Below are 20,455 nucleotides of genomic sequence, written 5' to 3'. Positions count from 1 at the left end.
TAGCAACAAAATACTTGCCTAATTGATTTCTAGAAATTAATCAACTCCTGCTTTCCTCTGAAAATAATATATTTGGTTGTTGATTCAAAGAAAGTATTTGATTGAATCCTCAGCAGCCTGCCCAGTCGCACATGTTGTTTGAAGTAGACCACCATAGTTACCCATAGCAGGTATTAATGCATTGTGTGTTGGAAGCCTTGTCAGTGCATAGGTCAAGATACTGTTCTTGGTGCTTCTGTGAATTTCCTGTCTTTTTCGGCTTTTGCCAATCATCTCTTCTTTAAAACATAGTTTTTGTGTTGAATTTCCAGACTTTTTTTTACCGGAAGGTAATGTAATCATATCTATATAAACAGTGGTTGCCCTGACTAATGATATCTTGTGTTATTAGAAAGTAAACAATCAAAATCTGCATTTTACAATATTTCACTTGCATTCTGAATAAACTCCACTAATTTTGCCATAATAACTTGAACTATTAAAGACTAATATAATTAGAATTTTTGACCATTTAAAAAAGAATAGGGAACCATAAGTAGTTTAAGACTGTTACCTAGCAATTACATAATGGCCCTTACATGTAAACATCACAGCAGCAAGAGCTTCAGTGAAGTAGCCAACAAGCCCCATTCTTTTCTGCCTTTTCCGGACCGAGTCAAAAATTGTCCGGTAGCATTGCGATGGCTGATTTAGCAAAACATTCAGCTACTGTTTGGCTTGTGCCATTGCAAGCGGAAGTTTGTTTTAAACCAACTAGTTAGCTAGGTCAGTAAGCAAGCTCAAAAAGAGAAGAGATGAAAGAGATGCATGCACTTTACTTTCTATAACTTGCTTCCCAAGACCATGTAAATGTTATGATACTAACAACAACACATGCTAGATGCAGAAAGCTGATCGACTTAGAAACACATTCAGATATTTCCACAGGGTCAGTCTATGTGTATGTGTGTGTGTGGCAGCAATCATTTCCACAGGATCAGTCACAGTTGCTGGAGCTTCTCAAATCAGCGCCTTTTAATATGACAATGTTATCCTCAAAATATCTGCTTGTTTGGAATGCAAGATAAAGTGACCACTGATATAAAGTACATTTAGTGTGCTACATACAGCCCCAACATTAAACGCACCTGCTTAAACCAGTTTTTTCATGATTAGAAATGCTTTAAACTGTATAAACTTGATAAACAGTTAATATTTCGTTATATGATATGTGTACTTATATAAGCAGATAATCATAAGTAAATGTGTTGTTTGTAAGCTTGGTGGTGACAACTTGTCTGCTATTGTTGGTTTAATGTATATGCTTTACAGGACTTAATAACTTAGCTAGCTAGAAGTTGCCATTATAGCTAAATTGTCCTATTTAACGTTACACAGGTAGCTAGCTAACGCAATTAGCTAGTAATGTTAACATTACTTTACCACCAAGCCAATATAGACTAGCTAGCTAAGCATAAAAGCATAGAGCTAACCAGCTATCCCAACAAGACACACCGATAGACATTCGGTATTAGAATAGCTACGGACTAACCAGAGATGCTGTTTTGTGGTGTAAAGTATCTTAGCAGGGCAACAAAAGCCTGAAGTATAGATGGATAGATAGTTAGGGAAGTAACACATTAGTTGGTGTAAAAACTTAAATTTGTATTTAAGTTGACTAGCTTAATTATAGCTTTGTACAGTTGTATCGCTAGCTAGTAGTAACTAACTAGATAGTTAACAATAAATAGCTAATGTTAGCTGAGCTAACTGCCATCTTGAAAGCGGTCAGAAATAGCCTGTCATGACAAGGAGTGTGTCCCATTAGCCAGAAAGTGCATACTTCTTAACTCCACTACCACCCATCTCCGCTCTGTGCTCCGGAAATATATATAGCCTATATGTTACCCAGCATTAATGATCAGTAATCGGTCAAATTTTCTCCTGACAACTGACATATGAATCGCCATATGGCATAGGCTACGTTTCACTAATGTACAGAAATGTTTCTGAATTAGCGTATGTGAGATATAGCCAAGACCATAAAACTGTTACAGTAAGGTGTTGAGATCGGACACATTGGGATTCTGGGATTAGCCTATGTACAACATAGGCTTCAAGACCTAGCTCAAGGTGCAATGCATACTACAATCATGTAGATACGGGTCAGGAGCTTCAGTTAATGTTCACATCAACCATCAGAATGGGGAAAAAATTTGATCTCAGTGACTTTGACCGTGGAATGATTGTTGGTGGCACACCGGGTAGTTTGAGTATCTCAGAAACTGCTGATCTCCTGGGATTTTCACACACACTAGTCTCTAGAGTTTGCAAAGAATGGTGCAAAAAAACAAAAATAAATCCAGTGAGCAGCAATTTTGCAGGCAGGAACGCCTTGTTAATGAGAGACGTCAGAGGAGAATGGCCAGACTGGTCAAAGGTGACAAGAAGGTGACAGTAATGCAAATAACCACACATTACAACAGTGGTATGCAGAAGAGCATCTCTGAACCCACAATGCATCATAACTCTAAGTGGATAGGCTACATCAGTTGAAGTCTGAAAAATAAGTAATAACTACCTAATAAAGTGCTCACTGAGTGTATAGTGTATGTTGTCCCAAAATTGAGTGTGTAATGGCAGTTTAAAAAACGTGACACAAATTCTGTCTCCACTCTAGAAAGTGAACAATGAAAAATTATATTTAGTGGCGCAACATTTTGTTTGCATATTGAAGTTAGGCTATTATTTTACTACATTTTGCAGTGGTCTATATCAGCAGAATATAGCACGGTTATTATATTTTATACTATGAATTGCTTGTTTATTTAGCTGAATAAAGAAATCCAAACTAATCTATTTAAAAACTGAAAGATGCCATTGCACATGTGCTTTGAAAGTAGGCCATTTTTTATGTATCTAAATAAATTGCACAATAGACACAGTGCATAGATTGAACCATTCAAAAGCACACTTATAAAATAGAAAATAATATTGCATCATAAGAAAAAAAGATTAGGTGCCAAACTGCAGCATTCAACTCTGAACTCTGCCCCCTTTCATCTCACCCCTTCAATTATTATGGGCCTTATTGTTGTTTAATTTTGTGTGAATTCGCTTTTGATTATTGATGGAACCCATAATGCCGCTAGTAAATATTTCCACAGCAAATGGATAAATAGCCTACATTGCAATCTAATTTATATGATATCCAGTAGGAAACTCTTTTTGCATTACGGAGTTGTCAGATGAGAACTCTATCTGTTGTTGCATCATTTAAGGTACCGGATAGGCCTACTGATATTTTTGGTGCATTTTGGTGTAAATATGAATCGATATACACAGGAGAGTGAGTGATGCATTTGTTTCCACAGTGATGAGCTGAGCAAGGACTCCCAAAATGTCCGTTATAGCTATAAAGCTATAAAACAATGAAGATGAATGAAATGCAAAAGACGGAATATAGACAAGGAAGGTGTTGGTCCTACACTCATTTTAAATACTTATTTTTCCTTTTATAATTATCATTAAGCAGCCAAAATTATTGAGCCAGCCTTTCATTTAGTTGTGTTTATTCAAAAGAATTTTTTATTTATTTTTTGCTCGTTATCATTTCCTTCTCAGTGGTGCTCTGTCCAAGTGCCAGAGAGATGTGCTTTAGATGCAGCCGGGACTGGCCAAGCGGTAGTTTATTGTATTACCTGTCTTGTTGCATGCCGAAAATAAGCCAAGCTTATTTTGGAAATTTAAATGAAAATGGAAATTTCAGGTAAAATGATGTTCAACTATATAACAAGAGACCATTTTAGTTGTGTTTCTGAACCTTAGTTATTTGAGCCTGAATTTGTTTATGAACAGTTTTTATGAAGAGGCTGAGGGATGAAAGAGGGAAAGTATATTGGCTGGCATCCCATTTGAGAACAACATCTGTCTGGTCTAAAGGTAGTTGGTGAAAATGAACAAAAACAAAAACACAACCTCTGGAGTTGTTTTGGGGGTCATTTTGAATTAAACAATGAATCTGTTCCAATCTCAACCATTGTAATCAGAGAAATGTCCATCCATCCATCCATCCATCATCACCCGCTTATCCAGAGTCGGGTCGCGGGGGCAGTAGGCAAAGCCGGGTATTCCAGGCGTCCCTCTCCCCAGCAACGCATTCTAGCTCCTCCTGGGGGATCCCGAGGCGTTCCCTGGCCAGGAGAGATATATAATCTCTCCAGCGGGCTTTGGGTCTCCCTCGGGGTCTCCGCCCAGTTGGACGAGCCCGGAAAACCTCCAAAGGGAGGCGCCCGGGAGGCATCCTGATCAGATGCCCGAACCACCTCAATTGGCTCCTTTCGACGCGAAGGAGCAGCGGCTCTACTCCGAGCTCCCTCCGGATGTCCGAGCTCCTCACCCTATCTCTAAGGCTGAGCCCGGCCACCCTACAGAGGAAGCTCATTTCGGCCGCTTGTATACGCGATCTCGTTCTTTCGGTCACTACCCAAAGCTCATGACCATAGGTGAGGGTTGGGACGTAGATCGACCAGTAAATCGAGAGCTTCCGGCTCCGCTCCTTCTTCACCACAACGGTCCGGTGCAACGCCCGCATTACTGCTGACGCTGCACCGATCCGCCTGTCGATCTCACGCTCCCTTCTACCCTCACTCGTGAACAAGACCCCGAGATACTTGAACTCCTTCACTTGGGGCAAAGACTCGTTCCCAACCCGGAGGGAGCAATCCACCGTTTTCCGGCAGAGAACCATGGCCTCGGACTTGGAGGTGCTGACTCTCATCCCGGCCGCTTCACACTCGGCTGCAAACCACTCCAGTGCGTGCTGAAGGTCACGGTCCGATGAAGCCAGCAGAACCACATCATCCGCAAAAAGCAGAGATGCGATTCTGAGGTCACCAAACCGGACACTCTCCTCACCTCGGCTGCGCCTTGAGATCCTGTCCATGAATACCACAAACAGGACCGGTGACAAGGGGCAACCTTGGCGGAGTCCAACACCCACCGGAAACGTGCTTGACTTTGTGCCGAGAATGCGGACACAGCTCTCACTTTGGTTATACAGGGACCTGATGGCTCGTAACAACGGCCCCGGTACCCCATACTCCCGCAGTACACCCCACAGGGTTCCCCGGGGGACACGGTCGAAAGCCTTCTCCAAGTCCACAAAGCACATGTGGACTGGATGGGCAAACTCCCATGACCCCGCCAGCAACCCTGCCAAGGTAAAGAGCTGAGTCGGAGCCTCCTTTCCAGTACCCTAGAGTAAGCTTTCCCAGGGAGGCTGAGGAGTGTGATACCCCGGTAATTGGAGCACACCCTCCGGTCCCCCTTCTTGAAAATGGGGACCACCACCCCGGTCTGCCACTCTACAGGTACTGTCCCCGATCTCCACGCGACACTGAAGAGGCGTGTCAGCCAAGACAGCCCAACAATGTCCAGAGCCTTTAGCATCTCAGGGCGAATCTCATCTACACCCGGCGACTTGCCACTGAGGAGCTTTTTGACTACCTCAGCAACTTCCGCCAGTGATATAGGTGCAGATTCCCCCGAGTCTTCAGGCTCTGCCTCTTCCACAGAGGACGTGTTGTTCAGGTTCAGGAGCTCCTCGAAGTGCTCTTTCCACCGCCCGACAATATCCCCAGTCCGGGTCAGCAGTTCTCCTCCCCTGCTGAAAACAGCCTGAGACAAGCCCTGCTTTCCCTTTCTGAGTCGTCGGATGGTTTGCCAGAACTTCCTCGAGGCCAACCGAAAGTCCTTCTCCATAGCCTCCCCAAACTCCTCCCATACCCGGGTTTTTGCTTCAGCGACTGCCGAAGCTGCAGCCCTTCTGGCCACCCGGTACTTGTCTGCTGCTTCAGGGGACCCCCGGGCCAGCCAAGCCCGAAAGGCCTCCTTCTTCAGCTTGACGGCCTCCCTCACCGCTGGTGTCCACCAGCGGGTTCTTGGGTTGCCGCCCCGACAGGCACCGATGACCTTCTGGCCACAGCTCCTGCTTGCCGCCTCTGCAATGGAGGCTTTGAACATGGCCCACTCGGACTCCATGTCCCCAGCTTCCCCCGGGATGCGTGAGAAGTTCTTCCGGAGGTGGGAGTTGAAGGCCTCGCGAACAGGGGCCTCCGCCAGACGTTCCCAGTTCACCCTCACTACACGTTTGGGTTTACCGGGTCTGTCAGGCAGCCTCCCCGGCCACTTGATCCAACTCACCACCAGGTGGTGATCAGTTGACAGCTCTGCTCCTCTCTTCACCCGAGTGTCCAAGACATACGGCCGCAGGTCTGATGATACGACCACAAAGTCGATCATCGATCTTTGGCCTAAGGTGCTCTGGTACCAAGTACACTTATGAGCTACCCTATGCTTGAACATGGTGTTTGTTATCGACAATCCATGACCAGCACAGAAGTCCAATAACAAAACACCGCTTGGGTTCAGATCAGGCAGGCCGTTCCTCCCAATCACCCCCCTCCAGGTTTCTCCGTCATTGCCCACGTGAGCGTTGAAGTCGCCCAGCAGAACTATGGAGTCTCCGGGTGGCACCCTTTCCAGGATACCACCCAGTGACTCCAAGAAGGCCGGATACTCTGAACTGCCATTTGGTGCATAAGCACAAATGACAGTCAGAGCCTTCCCCCCAGCGACACGTAGTCGCTGAGAGGCGACCCTCTCGTTCCCCGGGTGGAACTCCAACACAGTGGCGCTCAGCCGGTGGCTTGTGAGTATCCCCACACCCGCCCGGCGCCTCTCACCTTGAGCAACTCCAGAAAAGAACAGAGTCCAGCCCCTCTCCAGGAGTTTGGTTCCGGAACCAGTACTGTGCGTGGAAGTGAGCCCAACTATATCTAGTTGGTACTGCTCCGCCTCCCGCACTAGCTCCGGTTCCTTCCCCACCAGAGAGGTGACGTTCCACGTCCCCAGAACCAGTCTGCGACGCCGAGGATCAGCACACCCGGATCCCCGCCTTTGCCTACTGCCCGTTGGGCAAAGCACCCGACTCCGATGCCGACCCCTGCAGGTGGTGAGCCACCAGGGCGGCGACCCCACGTGACCAGTTCGGGCTGTGCCCGGCCGGGCCCCATGGGATAAGGCCCGGCCACCAGACGCTCGCCGATGAGCTCCCCTCCCGGGTCTGGCTCCAGCAGGGGGCCCCGGTTTCCCTTTTCCGGGCGAGGTAACTGGGTCTTTGTGTGGCCGTGTCATGGGAGTCAGAGAAATGTCAGAATCAGAATTGCTTTATTCGCCAAGTAGCTTTCACATACAAGGAATTTGCTGTGGTTTGTAGGTGCATGCAGGCAACATAAAGAATAATGCTAAAATTGAAACATAGATATAAAATAAAGTAGAATATTTACAATACACGATACAAACAGGGTATGTGAAATATTACGTGCAAAATTCTGTGACAAGGCGGGGTCCCCCGGGCCTTGTTGATGAGGCCAGCTGCAGATGGGAAGAAACTGTTTTTGTGGCGAGAGGTTTTGATCCTGATGGACCGCAGCCTCCTGCCAGAGGGAAGTGTTTCTAACACTTTGTGTCCGGGATGAGAGGGGTCAGGCACAATCCTTCCTGCACGCCTCAGGGTCCTGGAGGCATACAGGTCCTGGAGAGATGGCAGATTGCAGCCAATCACCTTCTCTGCAGAGCGGATGATATGCTGCAGTCTGCCCTTGTCCTTGGCAGTGGCAGCAGCATACCAGATGGAGGAGGTGAGGATGGACTCGATTATGGCAGTGTAGAAGTGCACCATCATCGTCCTTGGCAGGTTGAACTTCTTCAACTGCCGCAGGAAGAACATTCTCTGCTGGGCTTTTTTGGTGAGGGAGCTAATGTTCGGCTTCCACTTGAGGTCCTGGGAGATGATGGTTCCCACAAAGCGGCACAATGTCGACATGGGAGTCTCACAAGGTGATGGGGGCGGTGGGGCTGGGTTCTTTCTGTCAGAGACATGTTTTCCCAGCTCTTCTTTCTCTGACCTTAACTGTCTGTGTTTGGCTGTGAACCAGGGTTTGTCATTGTTGTGTAGGGACTACAACTTCCACATTCCCACAGGAAAATTCTGCGACGTCCACCACGAATGACATCTAACTTGGTTCAGCCAATCCCGTAATGGCGGGAGCAATAAACGGTCCCGTATAAGAGCAAGACACGTTCTTGGGATCTCTCTTCTGCTTCTTCTGCCTCTTCTGCTTCTTCTCTTGGACGCACCCTTTTTGGGCATTCGCTTCAGCTCATCTGCTCCGAGACTCGGACAGAGGCTGAATGCTGCACAGCGCACTACCAGGCCTACGGACACACCCAGTTACCTCGCGGTAACTTCGTGGCCTATAGCGAGTGGAAACTGGTGTACGCGGAACGCTACATCAGTTTACTCCTGCAAAGCTCACCATCGAACAACAGCAACAAACTTTTCCACCCGGAAAAAGGACAAGCGAACATCCTTCCAGCAACCGAGTGGACCAGACGACAGCGCGCGGCTAAGACGCCCCAGCCTGCGCATCTCTCCAGGACACGCATTCACAGCACCATCGCGGCTCCTATAAGGACAGCACTTCTTTTGGATCCAATGCGTATGGACTCAGTAAGAGAACAAACATTCAGGCATAGCCAGTGTTTAGTTTAGTCTTAACTGTTTTTGTCGATCTGTGTTTCAATATTTACCATCCTACTACTGTAATGTGTTTGGTTAGCTACATATATATGTACGTGAATTGATTCGCCGTCTTTTGCGCATATATAGAGTAAAACTACTCAAGTAGTCCCATCCTACAGCTAACTCTAACTCATTACCACACCCAGAACTCTAGCTTACTCAAGCTAGGTACTCCCACTTTTACCTTTCATTTGTTCAAGTGACACGCGCGCTTGCCCGCGCCACACACACGCACACACACACACACACACACACACACACACACATACCCAACTAAATTTCCTTACTAACTTCCCGTTAGTTTATCTGTTATGTGTTTGTATGTTTGTTTAATAAATATATTTTATTAAACCCCGGTGTCCGTTTTGGAATCGCATAGACATGAGAGCCGAGTTAAAGCAGTCTTTCGAAGAACTTCCAACCTTCAGGTTATCGGTATGTTTAATCATTAATATTGGTTATTTTAATTATTAATTAAAATACTAAATTTGTGGTTAGATATTTCTGATAATAGTAATTTTATGAGACTGATTACTTTTTGCAGTTATACTGCTACACAACGTTTAACTGGCGCCCCGGTTTCGTAGAGAGTAAAATCCCTGCGTTATTTGGCGGCCCGTGCGAGGACCCTACATAATTTGGAGTCCCGTGCGAGGACCCCTACAGTTGTAACCCACCCTGGTGCGTGATGGTACACAGCTCTCCTCACAGAAGCTGATGTAGGAAGTCACCGCCTCTGTGTACTCATCCAGATTGTTGGTAGCAGTCCTGAAAACATCCCAGTCGGTGCAGTCCAAACATGCTTGAAGATCCTCCACAGCTTCACTGGTTCACTTCTTTGATGTCCTCACAACAGGTTTAGAGAGCTTTAATTTCTGCCTGTATGCAGGAATCAGGTGGTCCATGACGTGGTAAGAGTGTCCCAGTGCAGCACGGGGGACGGCATGATAAGCACTGCTTGCTATTGTGTAACCGTGTTCCAGAATGTTCTTCTCTCTGGTCAGGCATTTAATAAACTGTCTGTATTTGGGGAGTTCATGGCTGAGGTTTCCTTTGTTAAAGTCGCCGAGGACAATAACTAAAGAGTCCGGGTTTGTCCGCTCCACACACAGTATCTGATCGGCGAGCATGTGCTGTGCCTCCTGCACGTTAGCCTGCGGTGGAATGTAAACACTGACCCGTATGAATGAAGCAAACTCACGGGGGGAGTAGAAGGGTTTGCAGTTAATGAAAAAAGATTCCAGATCAGGAGAACAGTGTAGGATCACTTTGACGTCGTTACACCAGCCACTGTTAATGTAAAAGCACAAACCTCTGCCTTTCGTTTTGCTGGAAAGTTCTGTCACATTCCGCCCTGAAGAGTTGGAAGCCTGCCAGCTGCAGCGCAGATTCTGGTATCGATCCACACAGCCACGTCTCCGTGAAGCACAAAACAGAAAATGAAGAAAAGTCTCTGTTTTTACGCAACAGTAGCTGAAGTTCATCCAGTTTCCCAGTGAACGCACTTTAGAGAGAAATATTCCAGGTATGCTGTGCAATATTCCCGTCGGCGGAGACGCACGAGCACACCAGCGTGTCTTCCTCTCCTCCGGTGTGTCACTGTATGTACAAAGGTGAGCTCACCTTTGACCACAATGTTCAGTAGTTCCACAGATGTGGCGATGAAAGTGGGAAATAAATCCGTAGGGGTTGTAGCCCTGATGTTTATGAGCTCTTCTCCTCTGGTGTACGAGCTCCCAGAATTGTCACAAAACATTGAATTAACAAACAAAACAAGACAATTCAACGCGCACCGACACCGAGGGGACCGTCCAGGGCGCCATCTTGATCTTAGACTGTTGTATATGAACTGTAAATATCTGAAATATCGTTCATTGCATACAAATTCATTGCACTCTGGGCCAGTCACTGAAAGTAAGCTATTCCTACAAATGCAGAGTTTGGCCTTCGCTGTTGTGCGATTGGGCAGCATTGTGTATTAAACTAAATCTTGTTTTGAAGTAGTCTTGTCTGGATTTTTTGCTTACTTGACAGGAATGAGGGGTTTGGTGTGACTAAACTGAGGCCTGGTTCTGACCATGGCCCAGATGACTGATAGATCCTGTGGGTCTCTGCTCCTGGGGAGCCAGAAGGATGTCTCCTTCCTGGACACTGAAGGATGTTCTGACTGCCCAGAAGGTAAGTAACCATTCCTGCCATCAGCCATCATTTTCACATTCTACTGGCTCCATTGCAGCCATCATCAATAAAGCCTAAGTTACTGTTATGTAACTGGATTTCGACAGCTATGATTTTTTCACTCATTAGCAATGATGCTCTGGTTCAGTATAGGAATAGGAATAGGAATCGCAAGAGCTGCACTGTATGATGAAGAACAATTGGTTTTATGTTGAATATCGTAGTTACATATACTAAGCAGTTTGGTGTCGATTCCTATTCTACAGACAGGGGTATGAAGGCAGTGTATATAACGTTACTTATATCAGGTCAGAACTAATGTTTCAAATTAGATTAGATTCCCAATATGACAATGAATTTAACTTGGGCTACGAAGAACTGCTTAAACAGTGAAATGGTAGAATAATGAAGTTGACTGCTGCAATGTACTCAGTGCGCGAGCTACAGTGCCGTAGGAAGAAGTGTATGTTTTATGTGCTCGTTGCAGAGCTGCAGTGGCGTAGGGAGAAATGCAAATTGCATGTTTTATGTACACATTGCGAAGCTGCAGTGGCGTAGGCAGTAATACATGGTTTATATACTCTACAGTGGCATAAATGCTAAATCCATGTTTTCTGTACTTTCTGTAATCATTGCGGGCTTACAGTGACGTAGTGGCAATGGCGTAGTGGTGGAGCAACCATGGCATAGACAGAAATACTTATTTTACATGCTCATAGCGGAGCTACAGTGGCATCGGCAGAAATGCATGTTTCATGTACTCCTTGCAGAGCTGCAGCGACAAGCAGAAATGTATGTTTTATGTTCTCATTGCGAAGCTGCAGTGGCGTAAGCAGAAATGTATGTTTTATGTACTCATCGTGAGGCTACAGTGGCACAGGCAGAAATATAATATATAAATATAATGCATTCTGATCAAAACAATTTTTTGCCACAAAGGCTAATAATCACTGATCTATTCTGTGACATCTTCCTGCTTTCAAAGTCTCATTACGTGTTGTCTAAGAACCTCCGAAAATACTGGAAGGACAGTGACTAATCAGGCAGCGAGGCAATGAGGTATCACGACAACTGCTTTCTGTTTGAGGCGCTCCTTCATGTTTGTAGTTTTTCATGTTCGCAAATTTAAGTTCCTGTGAGGGTAAAGAGGCCTTTGTGTTTACTAAGCTACAGCTGATGAGGAAATAACTGCACAAGGATACAATCCTGCAGCCAGGATGGAGGTGTGGCCAGTGAACAATTTGACTGAATTGCATGTGTCCAAGGAAGACCAGGTCAGTTTCCCTGCCCTGCCCTATACATATCACTTCAATCATTTTCAGTGAGGGAACTCATCACATGTAAATGAAAAACAAAAATAGGTACTGCAGTACACATCTTCAGTCTAACTTACATTCAGGATTTGGGAATTTAGGACACCCTGTAGAATAAATACCATTATTCTCTCTTCAGAAATTGCTGTTGGTGCTCATACAAATTCAATTCATGCTGATTGGATGAAGATAAAAGATGCAACCCATAATTCCAATGTGTAACTGATTCTAGGATGAAGACTTAAAAGACTTTTGGAACGTACTTTCACCTCTGCATTTCCGTTTCTCACATATGGAACTGCTATTCTAATGTTTCCCTTTGTTATACTCTGTCAGAAAAGAACAAATCCTTTGCCTGAAGCGATGTCTGAGGACAGATCCGATGGTAAGGGTTCTTTCCTTCTGGTTTCTATTTTAAGCTTGTACACAACATCATTATTTTGGGGTCTGGCCTTGGAAAATGTAGTCTGCTACATGCTGTGCTCCAAGTTGCAGCTATTCTCTTGTCTAGCTAGTGAGTTAAAGGGATCCACCCGGAGTACTATCTGTCCATCCACATGGTTTCCCCAAGATTTGAACAGCACTGATAATGTACATTGTCACTTTCCAAATATAATGCCATGGTTGACCATCAATGTCCACAGAGCTTAATTTGTGCCTGGTTTAATCAAGAACTACTTTTTCTTCTGAAGTATACCAACTGTGTATAACCGAGCAAATTGTAATGCAGGCAGACAAGTATAAAACTTGAGTGGTGGTCACACGTGGTCATGCAATGTGATCGTTTGTTATAGTCTCAATATAGCAACGTACTTCATTAAAGAATGTAACAGCTTCAAAATGTATGGCTGAGATATTAATGGATGTATTTTATGCTACCATTCAAAGGTTTTGAGTCACTGAGAAATGTTTTATGTTTTTGAAAGAAATTGATACTAGTATTCACTAGGGGTATTCACAGAAGCCACTATTTGTATCTGAATCTGTATTTGTTGACAGCAAAATAATTTGTAAATGGCTTGTGTGGCAAATGTTTTACAAATCATTTTAGACCGCAATTTTCATTGCTATCATACCGTTGTCTGCAATGGCCAGAATCATTGTGAGGGTGTTGGGGGGCAGGGTTGAAAATTCTGCATCGTATGATTATCTAACTCTCACTCTGGTTCACATATACCCCTTCCTCTTCCCTTTCTCCCTCCCTCGCTCCCTCTTCCATTCCCTCTGCTGGTCCAGTTCTCTGCATGCAGAGTTCGTTCTCAAGGTCCCTGCAGAAGGCCGAGGCTCTGTTGCGGACTAGGCTGAACCCTGGGCTGCGCTGGCTTCTCAAGCAGAAGTCCGGTGACTGTGGTTCTGACCCAGAGAATGAGGGCACATTCGTGGCGTGTCAGAACCTGACCTCCCGCTCCTCACGCCGTCTGCAGCAGCTAGAGCAGTGCGTATTTCGACTGAGCCTGCACTGGCAGGTGCTGCACACACCTGCCGGAATGCAGTGCGGCTGTATGGTTCCGTCCCCAGACAACTGTGAGTTCCATCACCACCCAGCAGCAGTTACCTTCGGCCAGCACTACTCCCAGCTGCAGGACCTCCTGGAAGACAGGGCCCGGCTCCTTTTCCTCCACGAGTTTGCCCGTCGCTACCAGGCTGCCGCCGTATTTGTTGCAAACCTGGCTGGCCTGTTGGAATTGGAGCGGGAGTTACCAGATGCTGGGGGGTTGCGCCAGTGTCCACCGCAGGGCTACAGCATCAGGGGTCTGTGTGAAGAACTTCGGGTCCACTTGGGCCACTGGAGTCGCCTCCATGCCAAGGCCCGGGCTGACTGCTGGCTGAGGCCTGCCTCCTTCTGGATCTCCAGGACTCTGGCTGGGGCGCGGTGGAACCTGATGCTTTTGGGGCTGCAGGCGCTGGCTCTGACAGAAGAGTACCTCCAGACAGCCCTAGCCGCCCTGTCGCATGCCGGTCAAGATGGGTTGTCTGCTGAAGTCATGGAGGACACCCTGGCAGGGCTGGGGACCTTCAGCCACATTTTGGCTGAGCAGGGTGTCCAGCTCCAGGCCATGGCCCAATGGGCTAGAGGCTGCCCTGCTCCAATTACCGCCACCTCGCTGCTTTGCACCCTGGCAGTGAACAGGGGGCGGGCGGCTGCCGAGGCTCTCCATCAGTGGGCAGCTGGTTGGAGCAGGACCCCCCCTGTGCTCTGCGCCTCCCCTCTGAGGCCGAGGTGGGAACAGTTTGATTGGCCTTCTCTGTTGGCTCTGCCCACGGGAGCAACAATTCTCCCCAAGGGCCCTTGTCCTGTGACAGCATTTGTCAGACAGGACACAGAGTTCATGGAGAGAATTCACCAAGCCCTGCTGTCATCCACCAACCTGCTGGTGCCACACGTCCCTAGCCAGCCTGTGCCAGACCGTCCCCACACGGCGGATGGCTCCCCTGCACACCCCCCGCCAGGCAGTGGAGCCCACGTTGGGCAGGAAACCAAGAGGTGCAAGTCCGTCCAGTGGAGAGACTTGGGCAAGTCTGACGCTTGCGCTGCTCTGACGGTCGATTACAGACGTGTTTTGTGGAAGGAGTTTGGCAGAGCCCTGCTCATCCTGCTCTACTACCCCCCTCACAACTGCCTTCTGGGAAGTCTAAACCAGTGTACTGATCAGACCGTTTTTCTGCTGGTCACAGAGCTCCGCAGTGCCTGCAGAAAAGGTAGGAATGATCCCACCCTCCCTTCTAGTGGTGGGAATATATAATGTTTATTTGCTTAATTTTATTCACTATGGTTCTTGCTCATGCTGGTATTAAGCAACTCACTAGATGGTTTCTAACTTCCTATAAATACTTGTGTGTTACAGTGGTTTCATGTTTCATTTGGCGCTTGAGAGTAGGGGGGGAAGCCCTTTTTCCTGAAGTGTCTGTTTCCGGAAGTAAATACAGTATCACTGAATACAGATGTCAATATGCAATATACTGTTTATGTTTGTTAAAAAGTTGCACTTTGTAGCAACAACAGTGTGAGTGCACAATCTAGCATTCTAGTGAATGACGGGAATAATAGGCTAGGCTATGAAATGTATTAAAAATGATATTGGGTGTGCCTTGATATACAGCTCCAGGCTCCAAGTTGGTCTAGGATCAGATTTCCTGGCCAGTTTTACCTTTATTGTAGGCAATCAATAAAATCAATAAAATGTGAAACTGAAGCTTGTTTCAGAAAAGCGTTTTGCGAGGATTTTCACTCACAGATTGCAATGTCTTATTAAAACGTATTTCACAAAAATGCATCTTTTGTGAATCGCAAATAAAACTGCGACGGCTACAGACCTCTTGCAGAACCAGTTTTTTCCTTTATCTCATTTCAAGTGGCCCCTTACAAATAGTAGGGTATAGAAGTGTAGGGTACACAGGGTACATACTTCCTTTTTTTTTTGTATATATAGTGCTTATGCCTCCGTCAAGTTTATTCTATAAGTAGAGCTCTCATGAAACCTGCATGATACTATGGCAGTCAAAATGATTATAAAAACCCAGGGTAAAATGGGCCGTTCCGAACAATGTTTGGAGGAACAACGTCATTTGATTAAAAAGTTGATTGGAGAGGGGAAAACGTATAAAGAAGTGCAGCAAATTATGGGATGCTCAGCTAACATGATCTCAAATGCTTTAAAATGGCAACAAAAACCCAAAACATGCGGAAGAAAACAAGCAACTACTGTTAAAACGGATTGAAGAATAGTCAGAATGGCAAAGATTCCGCCATTCACCAGTTCCAACAAAAACTCTATCTTGGTATTACGATTACTTGGTATTTATCAACATACACACGTGGATACGAAAAAAGTTGTGTCTACCCATGTTTCATAAATCTCGCAAAAGTTGTTAGTTTGTTTCCAATCACACATAACATTTACAAACAAATTTCCGAAAGTATTGATAAGTGAGGTCCAATGTGTGGACTGCAAGGAAACATTTGCCACAAACATCCATGTGCAAACTTTGTAAGATGGGATTAATGGGTCACCAGAACCACTCAAAATCACAGTCTTGAAAAACACTTGCCCAGCTTCAGCATCCATCTTTACAATGTAAGGCACCAGTTTGAGAGAATTTTCACCCTGAAGCAGGAGCTGTCTGAAGCTGAAGCCATCTTGCACATCGACTATAGTGAAAACTATAGCTGCAAATACAGCAAAGTAGTGAAGAAGATTCACTTTGTAGGGGCAGACCACTCTCCACACTGGTGTGATCTACTTGAGCTGTGGAAGAGTGGACTCATTCTCGTCACTGTCATCATGTGTTAGGCATGATGCAGTTGCAACATGGGCGCACCTGGAGCCTGTTCAGAGGTACTTTAGGGAGGAGTGCCCGAATGTCAAGGTCCTCCACTTCCTGTCTGATGGCCCAACATCCCAGCACAGGAATTGTTGCCTATGGGACAGATATCCCTGATATGGATATCTTATATAAGCAACTGAAAGAGCAGTCCTCGGTACAACTTTTAACAAGTATATTTTCCCGGCTGGCAGGATTTTTGCTTCAGAAGCAGAAAGCCAAATGTAACATGAAACCACTGTATGTTTGATTTCTGATGATTTGGTGCTTATGCTTTTTGTGGTTTGTAAAATACAGTTTTAGGCAAGTGTGAAAAAATGCTTTAAATAAGAATGCTTTCAAAAATAGAAATGTTAACAGTTCCTTTTTCAGAATTAACAAAATGAACAGAATAAAAATCTAAATCAAATTTGGTGGTGACACCAAATATTGATTTGGTGTGACCCTTTGCCTTCAAAACGGCATGAATTCTTCTAGGTATACTAGGCTCACAGTTTTTGAAGAAACTCGGCAGGTAGGTTGTTCCAAACATCTTGGAGAGCTAGCCACAGTTCTTCTGTGGATTTATGCAGCCTCAAATGCTTCTTCTTAATAAGGATAAAACTCAGCAGATGGATGGACAGACCGACAGACAGACAGACATGTAGATAAGTATTACAGGACATGATAAGACCAAGGATTGTATATAATGGATTGTATAAAGATTAAAGGAGTCGTTTATGTTCTGTTGTAGGAGATATGAGATCGGAAAACAAGATGATGAAAGGGAGAGATTAAGATTTCGGTGAAGGTTTTCTGGTGTGTGTGTGTGTTGGTGGGATTAGTTAACAGGCAGGTCTAATGAGATGATGAAGGGGCCCCAAACTGTTTTAAAGACAGAGGTTTGGTGCTGGAGTTGTAATTTGTTCCATGGATATGTATTCTTTGAGGAGGTTTAACCATTGTTTAATGCATTTTTTTTTTTTTATATCATTCATTTTTTATTTGTAGGCAAAACACACATATACATGACATACATTACCATATGATTACCATACAAATTATTATTATGAAGATTTATAACCCCACCTATCCCGTAAACCACCCCACGCTCCCCTCCCTCCTCCCCATTCCCTACCACCAATCCGGATATTGCAACTGACCAAGAAATAAAACAAAAACAAAAACAAAAACAGGTAGAGATCAAATAAAAAGAATCACCTAATCAGAAGATCTTTCAACTGTTTGGTTTTGCATTGTTAATTCTTGCTGAAGATAGTTCCAGGTATGAAATTTCCAAAAAGCTCCGAAGCCAATGAGTATATGAGATATCGTGCGGAGGATTCCAACGTTGAGCAACAATCTTCTTGGCGGCCGTTAGACCTGCCAGCCAGATATTACGTGATTTCCTGGGAAGGGTGATATGTGAGTTATCACTCAACAAATATACTGCCGGGTCCATAGGGAGTTGCAACTCCAGCAGATCCGACAGCGTACTGATTACCTTCCCCCAAAACTCCAACACCCCTGGACACTCCCATTCAACGTGCATAAAAGAGCCAATGGTTCCCGGGTGGCAGAACGAACAAAACGGGTCAGTTACCAATCCCATTCTATGTCTAATTCTCGGTGTTAGATACGCTCTATGACAAAATTTAAGATGTATATATTGGTGGTTTGGATTCTTCGAAGCACCAGTAACATTATCCCAAATTGCATCCCAGTTTAACTCTTGTCCTAGTTCTCTAGCCCATGCCTGCATACCACAAGTATGTGTATATTTATGTGAATTAAATTGATCATATATATAAGACACTATACTTTTTGGAGCGATTCTTACCCAGTCTAGAATAGGATGTTCTTTCAACTCTGACCCCCAGGGAACCCGATAGGCTCTACAGGCTGACCTTATTCTGAAGTAAAAGAAAAGAGAGGGATTATCGATACCATAGCTGGAGACTAGATCCCGAATATTGTCTACCCTGTTGATATCCTGAAGAGACACAATACCTTTATCCTCCCATGATTTGTTACTAAAAGGTTTCCCCCCCGTTAACAGATGACTATTATTCCATAATGGAGATGATTTGTACCACTTGTTTTGGATCTTCAGAAACCTTTCCGCTGCTCTGAACACTTGTAGCATATAAGTAAAGATTGGGCCATAAAGCAAACTACATTTTTTATTAGATATACCTATAAGGGGGAAATCTTTCAATCGTATTGGTGATATTAGTTCTTGCTCCACGCTTTTCCAAGATGAAATTCTATCTTCATCCAACCAGTAACTGAGACTCCTCAATACGAATGCCCAGTGGTATAATTTAAAATTTGGACATGCCCATCCCCCAAATGACTTCTTGACCTGGAGAGCTGACCACTTTATACTGGGACGTTTACCATTCCAGACATAACCTCGTAGTTTCTGCCAGTAACCTGTCGGAGGAGCCAGTGGAAGCATCGAGCTGATGAAATTAATACGGGGTAAAATGTTCATTTTAATAACTAATACACGAGCTGGGACTGACGCTGGTAGATGTTTCCATCTCGCAATATCCTCTTCTACTTTTTTAAATACTAAAGAATAATGGTTTTAGCTATAGAGGACAATGAAGTACTGATTTTAATACCCAGGTAAAGGACCTCTTTGGTAATACTAATCTGGGGGGGGAGAGCCACCCTACTTTGGTCTGTATTAACCAACATCAATGCAGATTTTGCCAGATTGACCTTGTAACCGGACAGGTGTCCAAAGTGTTCCAGTATTTCTAATACCCTGGGAAGAGTCTGTTGAACGTCTGCCATGTAAACCAACGTGTCGTCCGCATATAGCGAAATTGAGTGGGATGTTGCACCTATTGTAATAGGGGAAATCTGAGGGCATTTTTTTATTCATTGAGCAAGTGGTTCGATAGATAAATTAAAGATCAACGGCGAGAGAGGATCCCCCTGGCGTATGCCGCGTTTGATGTCAAATAGTTCAGAGAGGCCTCCTCCCACACACACCTGAGCTGATGGGTTGGCATACAATGTTTGAATCATATTGATAAATTTGTCTCCAAAGTTGAATTCTCTCAAAACCCTCCACAAATATGGCCATTCAAGGCGATCGAACGCTTTTTCAGCATCCACAAATAGCAGGCCACATTCAAGTGGGATCTTATGTGTTGCGCTCAGTATATGTAGGAGTCGGCGGACGTTATCAGAGGCCAGGCGTCCCTTAATAAAGCCTGTTTGATCAGGACTCACAATTTTCTTAACCACTGTTTCAAGTCTACCGGTTAGACTTTGGAAAATATCTTGATCAGCATTTATCAGCGATATTGGGCGGTGATTGGCACACTCCAAGGGGTCCTTCCCGGGTTTAGGTATAACAGTAATCAAGGCTGTGTTTAGATCTCTATGGAATCTGCCCTTTTTGATAGCATAATCTAGTGTTTCCAACCATACTGGTCCAAGGACATCCCACAATGAAAGATAAAGCTCCACTGGTATACCATCTATACCTGGTGTACGGCCCTTATTAGTAGCTTTGACTGCTTTAAATAGCTCATCCAGTGTGAGGCCCAGTTTTTAGAGAATTTAGAGAGGCCCAGTCCATCAAAAAAGTTAGAAAAGTCAGTGGGAGCCGGGCCGTTCGTATACAGCTGCCCAAAGTAATTCCTGAATGTCTGGTTTATTTCCTCTGTTGAGGTTACTACCCCACGGTTAGCACATCTGATCGCTGGTATGGACCTTTTAGCTTCCTGCCGTTTAAGAGTAAGCGCCAGACGATGACTCGGTCTGCTACCCTCTGCATAGTACTTTCGTTTGGTTATGTGGATCATATATTCTGCCCTGTGTCTTAACCAAACAAGCAGAACTGAATGATTTGTTTTGAGCTCGTTTTCTTTTGCCAAGGTGTATGTCCCTTTAAGATCATCTTCCAAAGTCTTGCATTGTTCTTCTAACGTGGAAATTTGCCGGAGCTGATTTTTATGTAGGCGAGAGCTGAACCAGATGGCATTATTTCGTATAAAGCCTTTGATGGCAGCCC

General features: G+C 45.0%; 1 protein-coding gene across 3 annotated transcripts in view; it reads left to right on the top strand.

Annotated features, from left to right (window-relative positions):
- ccdc142 (coiled-coil domain containing 142) overlaps positions 1 to 20,455 on the top strand; it is a 64,306-nt gene that overhangs the window by 4,955 nt on the left and 38,896 nt on the right. For 2 of the 3 annotated variants that reach the window (XM_061252457.1, XM_061252455.1), the window contains exons 2-5: positions 10,661 to 10,804; positions 11,972 to 12,078; positions 12,454 to 12,502; positions 13,354 to 14,817. In XM_061252457.1, the coding sequence (XP_061108441.1) occupies positions 10,705 to 10,804; positions 11,972 to 12,078; positions 12,454 to 12,502; positions 13,354 to 14,817 (1,720 nt within the window). In that variant the 5' untranslated portion in view covers positions 10,661 to 10,704. The remainder of the gene's footprint in view (positions 1 to 10,660; positions 10,805 to 11,971; positions 12,079 to 12,453; positions 12,503 to 13,353; positions 14,818 to 20,455) is intronic. The other variant, XM_061252456.1, reaches the window with a different exon arrangement.

The sequence above is a fragment of the Conger conger genome, chromosome 8 (assembly GCF_963514075.1).
Source record: "Conger conger chromosome 8, fConCon1.1, whole genome shotgun sequence".
NCBI classification, from domain to species: Eukaryota; Metazoa; Chordata; class Actinopteri; order Anguilliformes; family Congridae; genus Conger; species Conger conger.
This window is presented reverse-complemented; position numbering and strand designations above follow the sequence as displayed.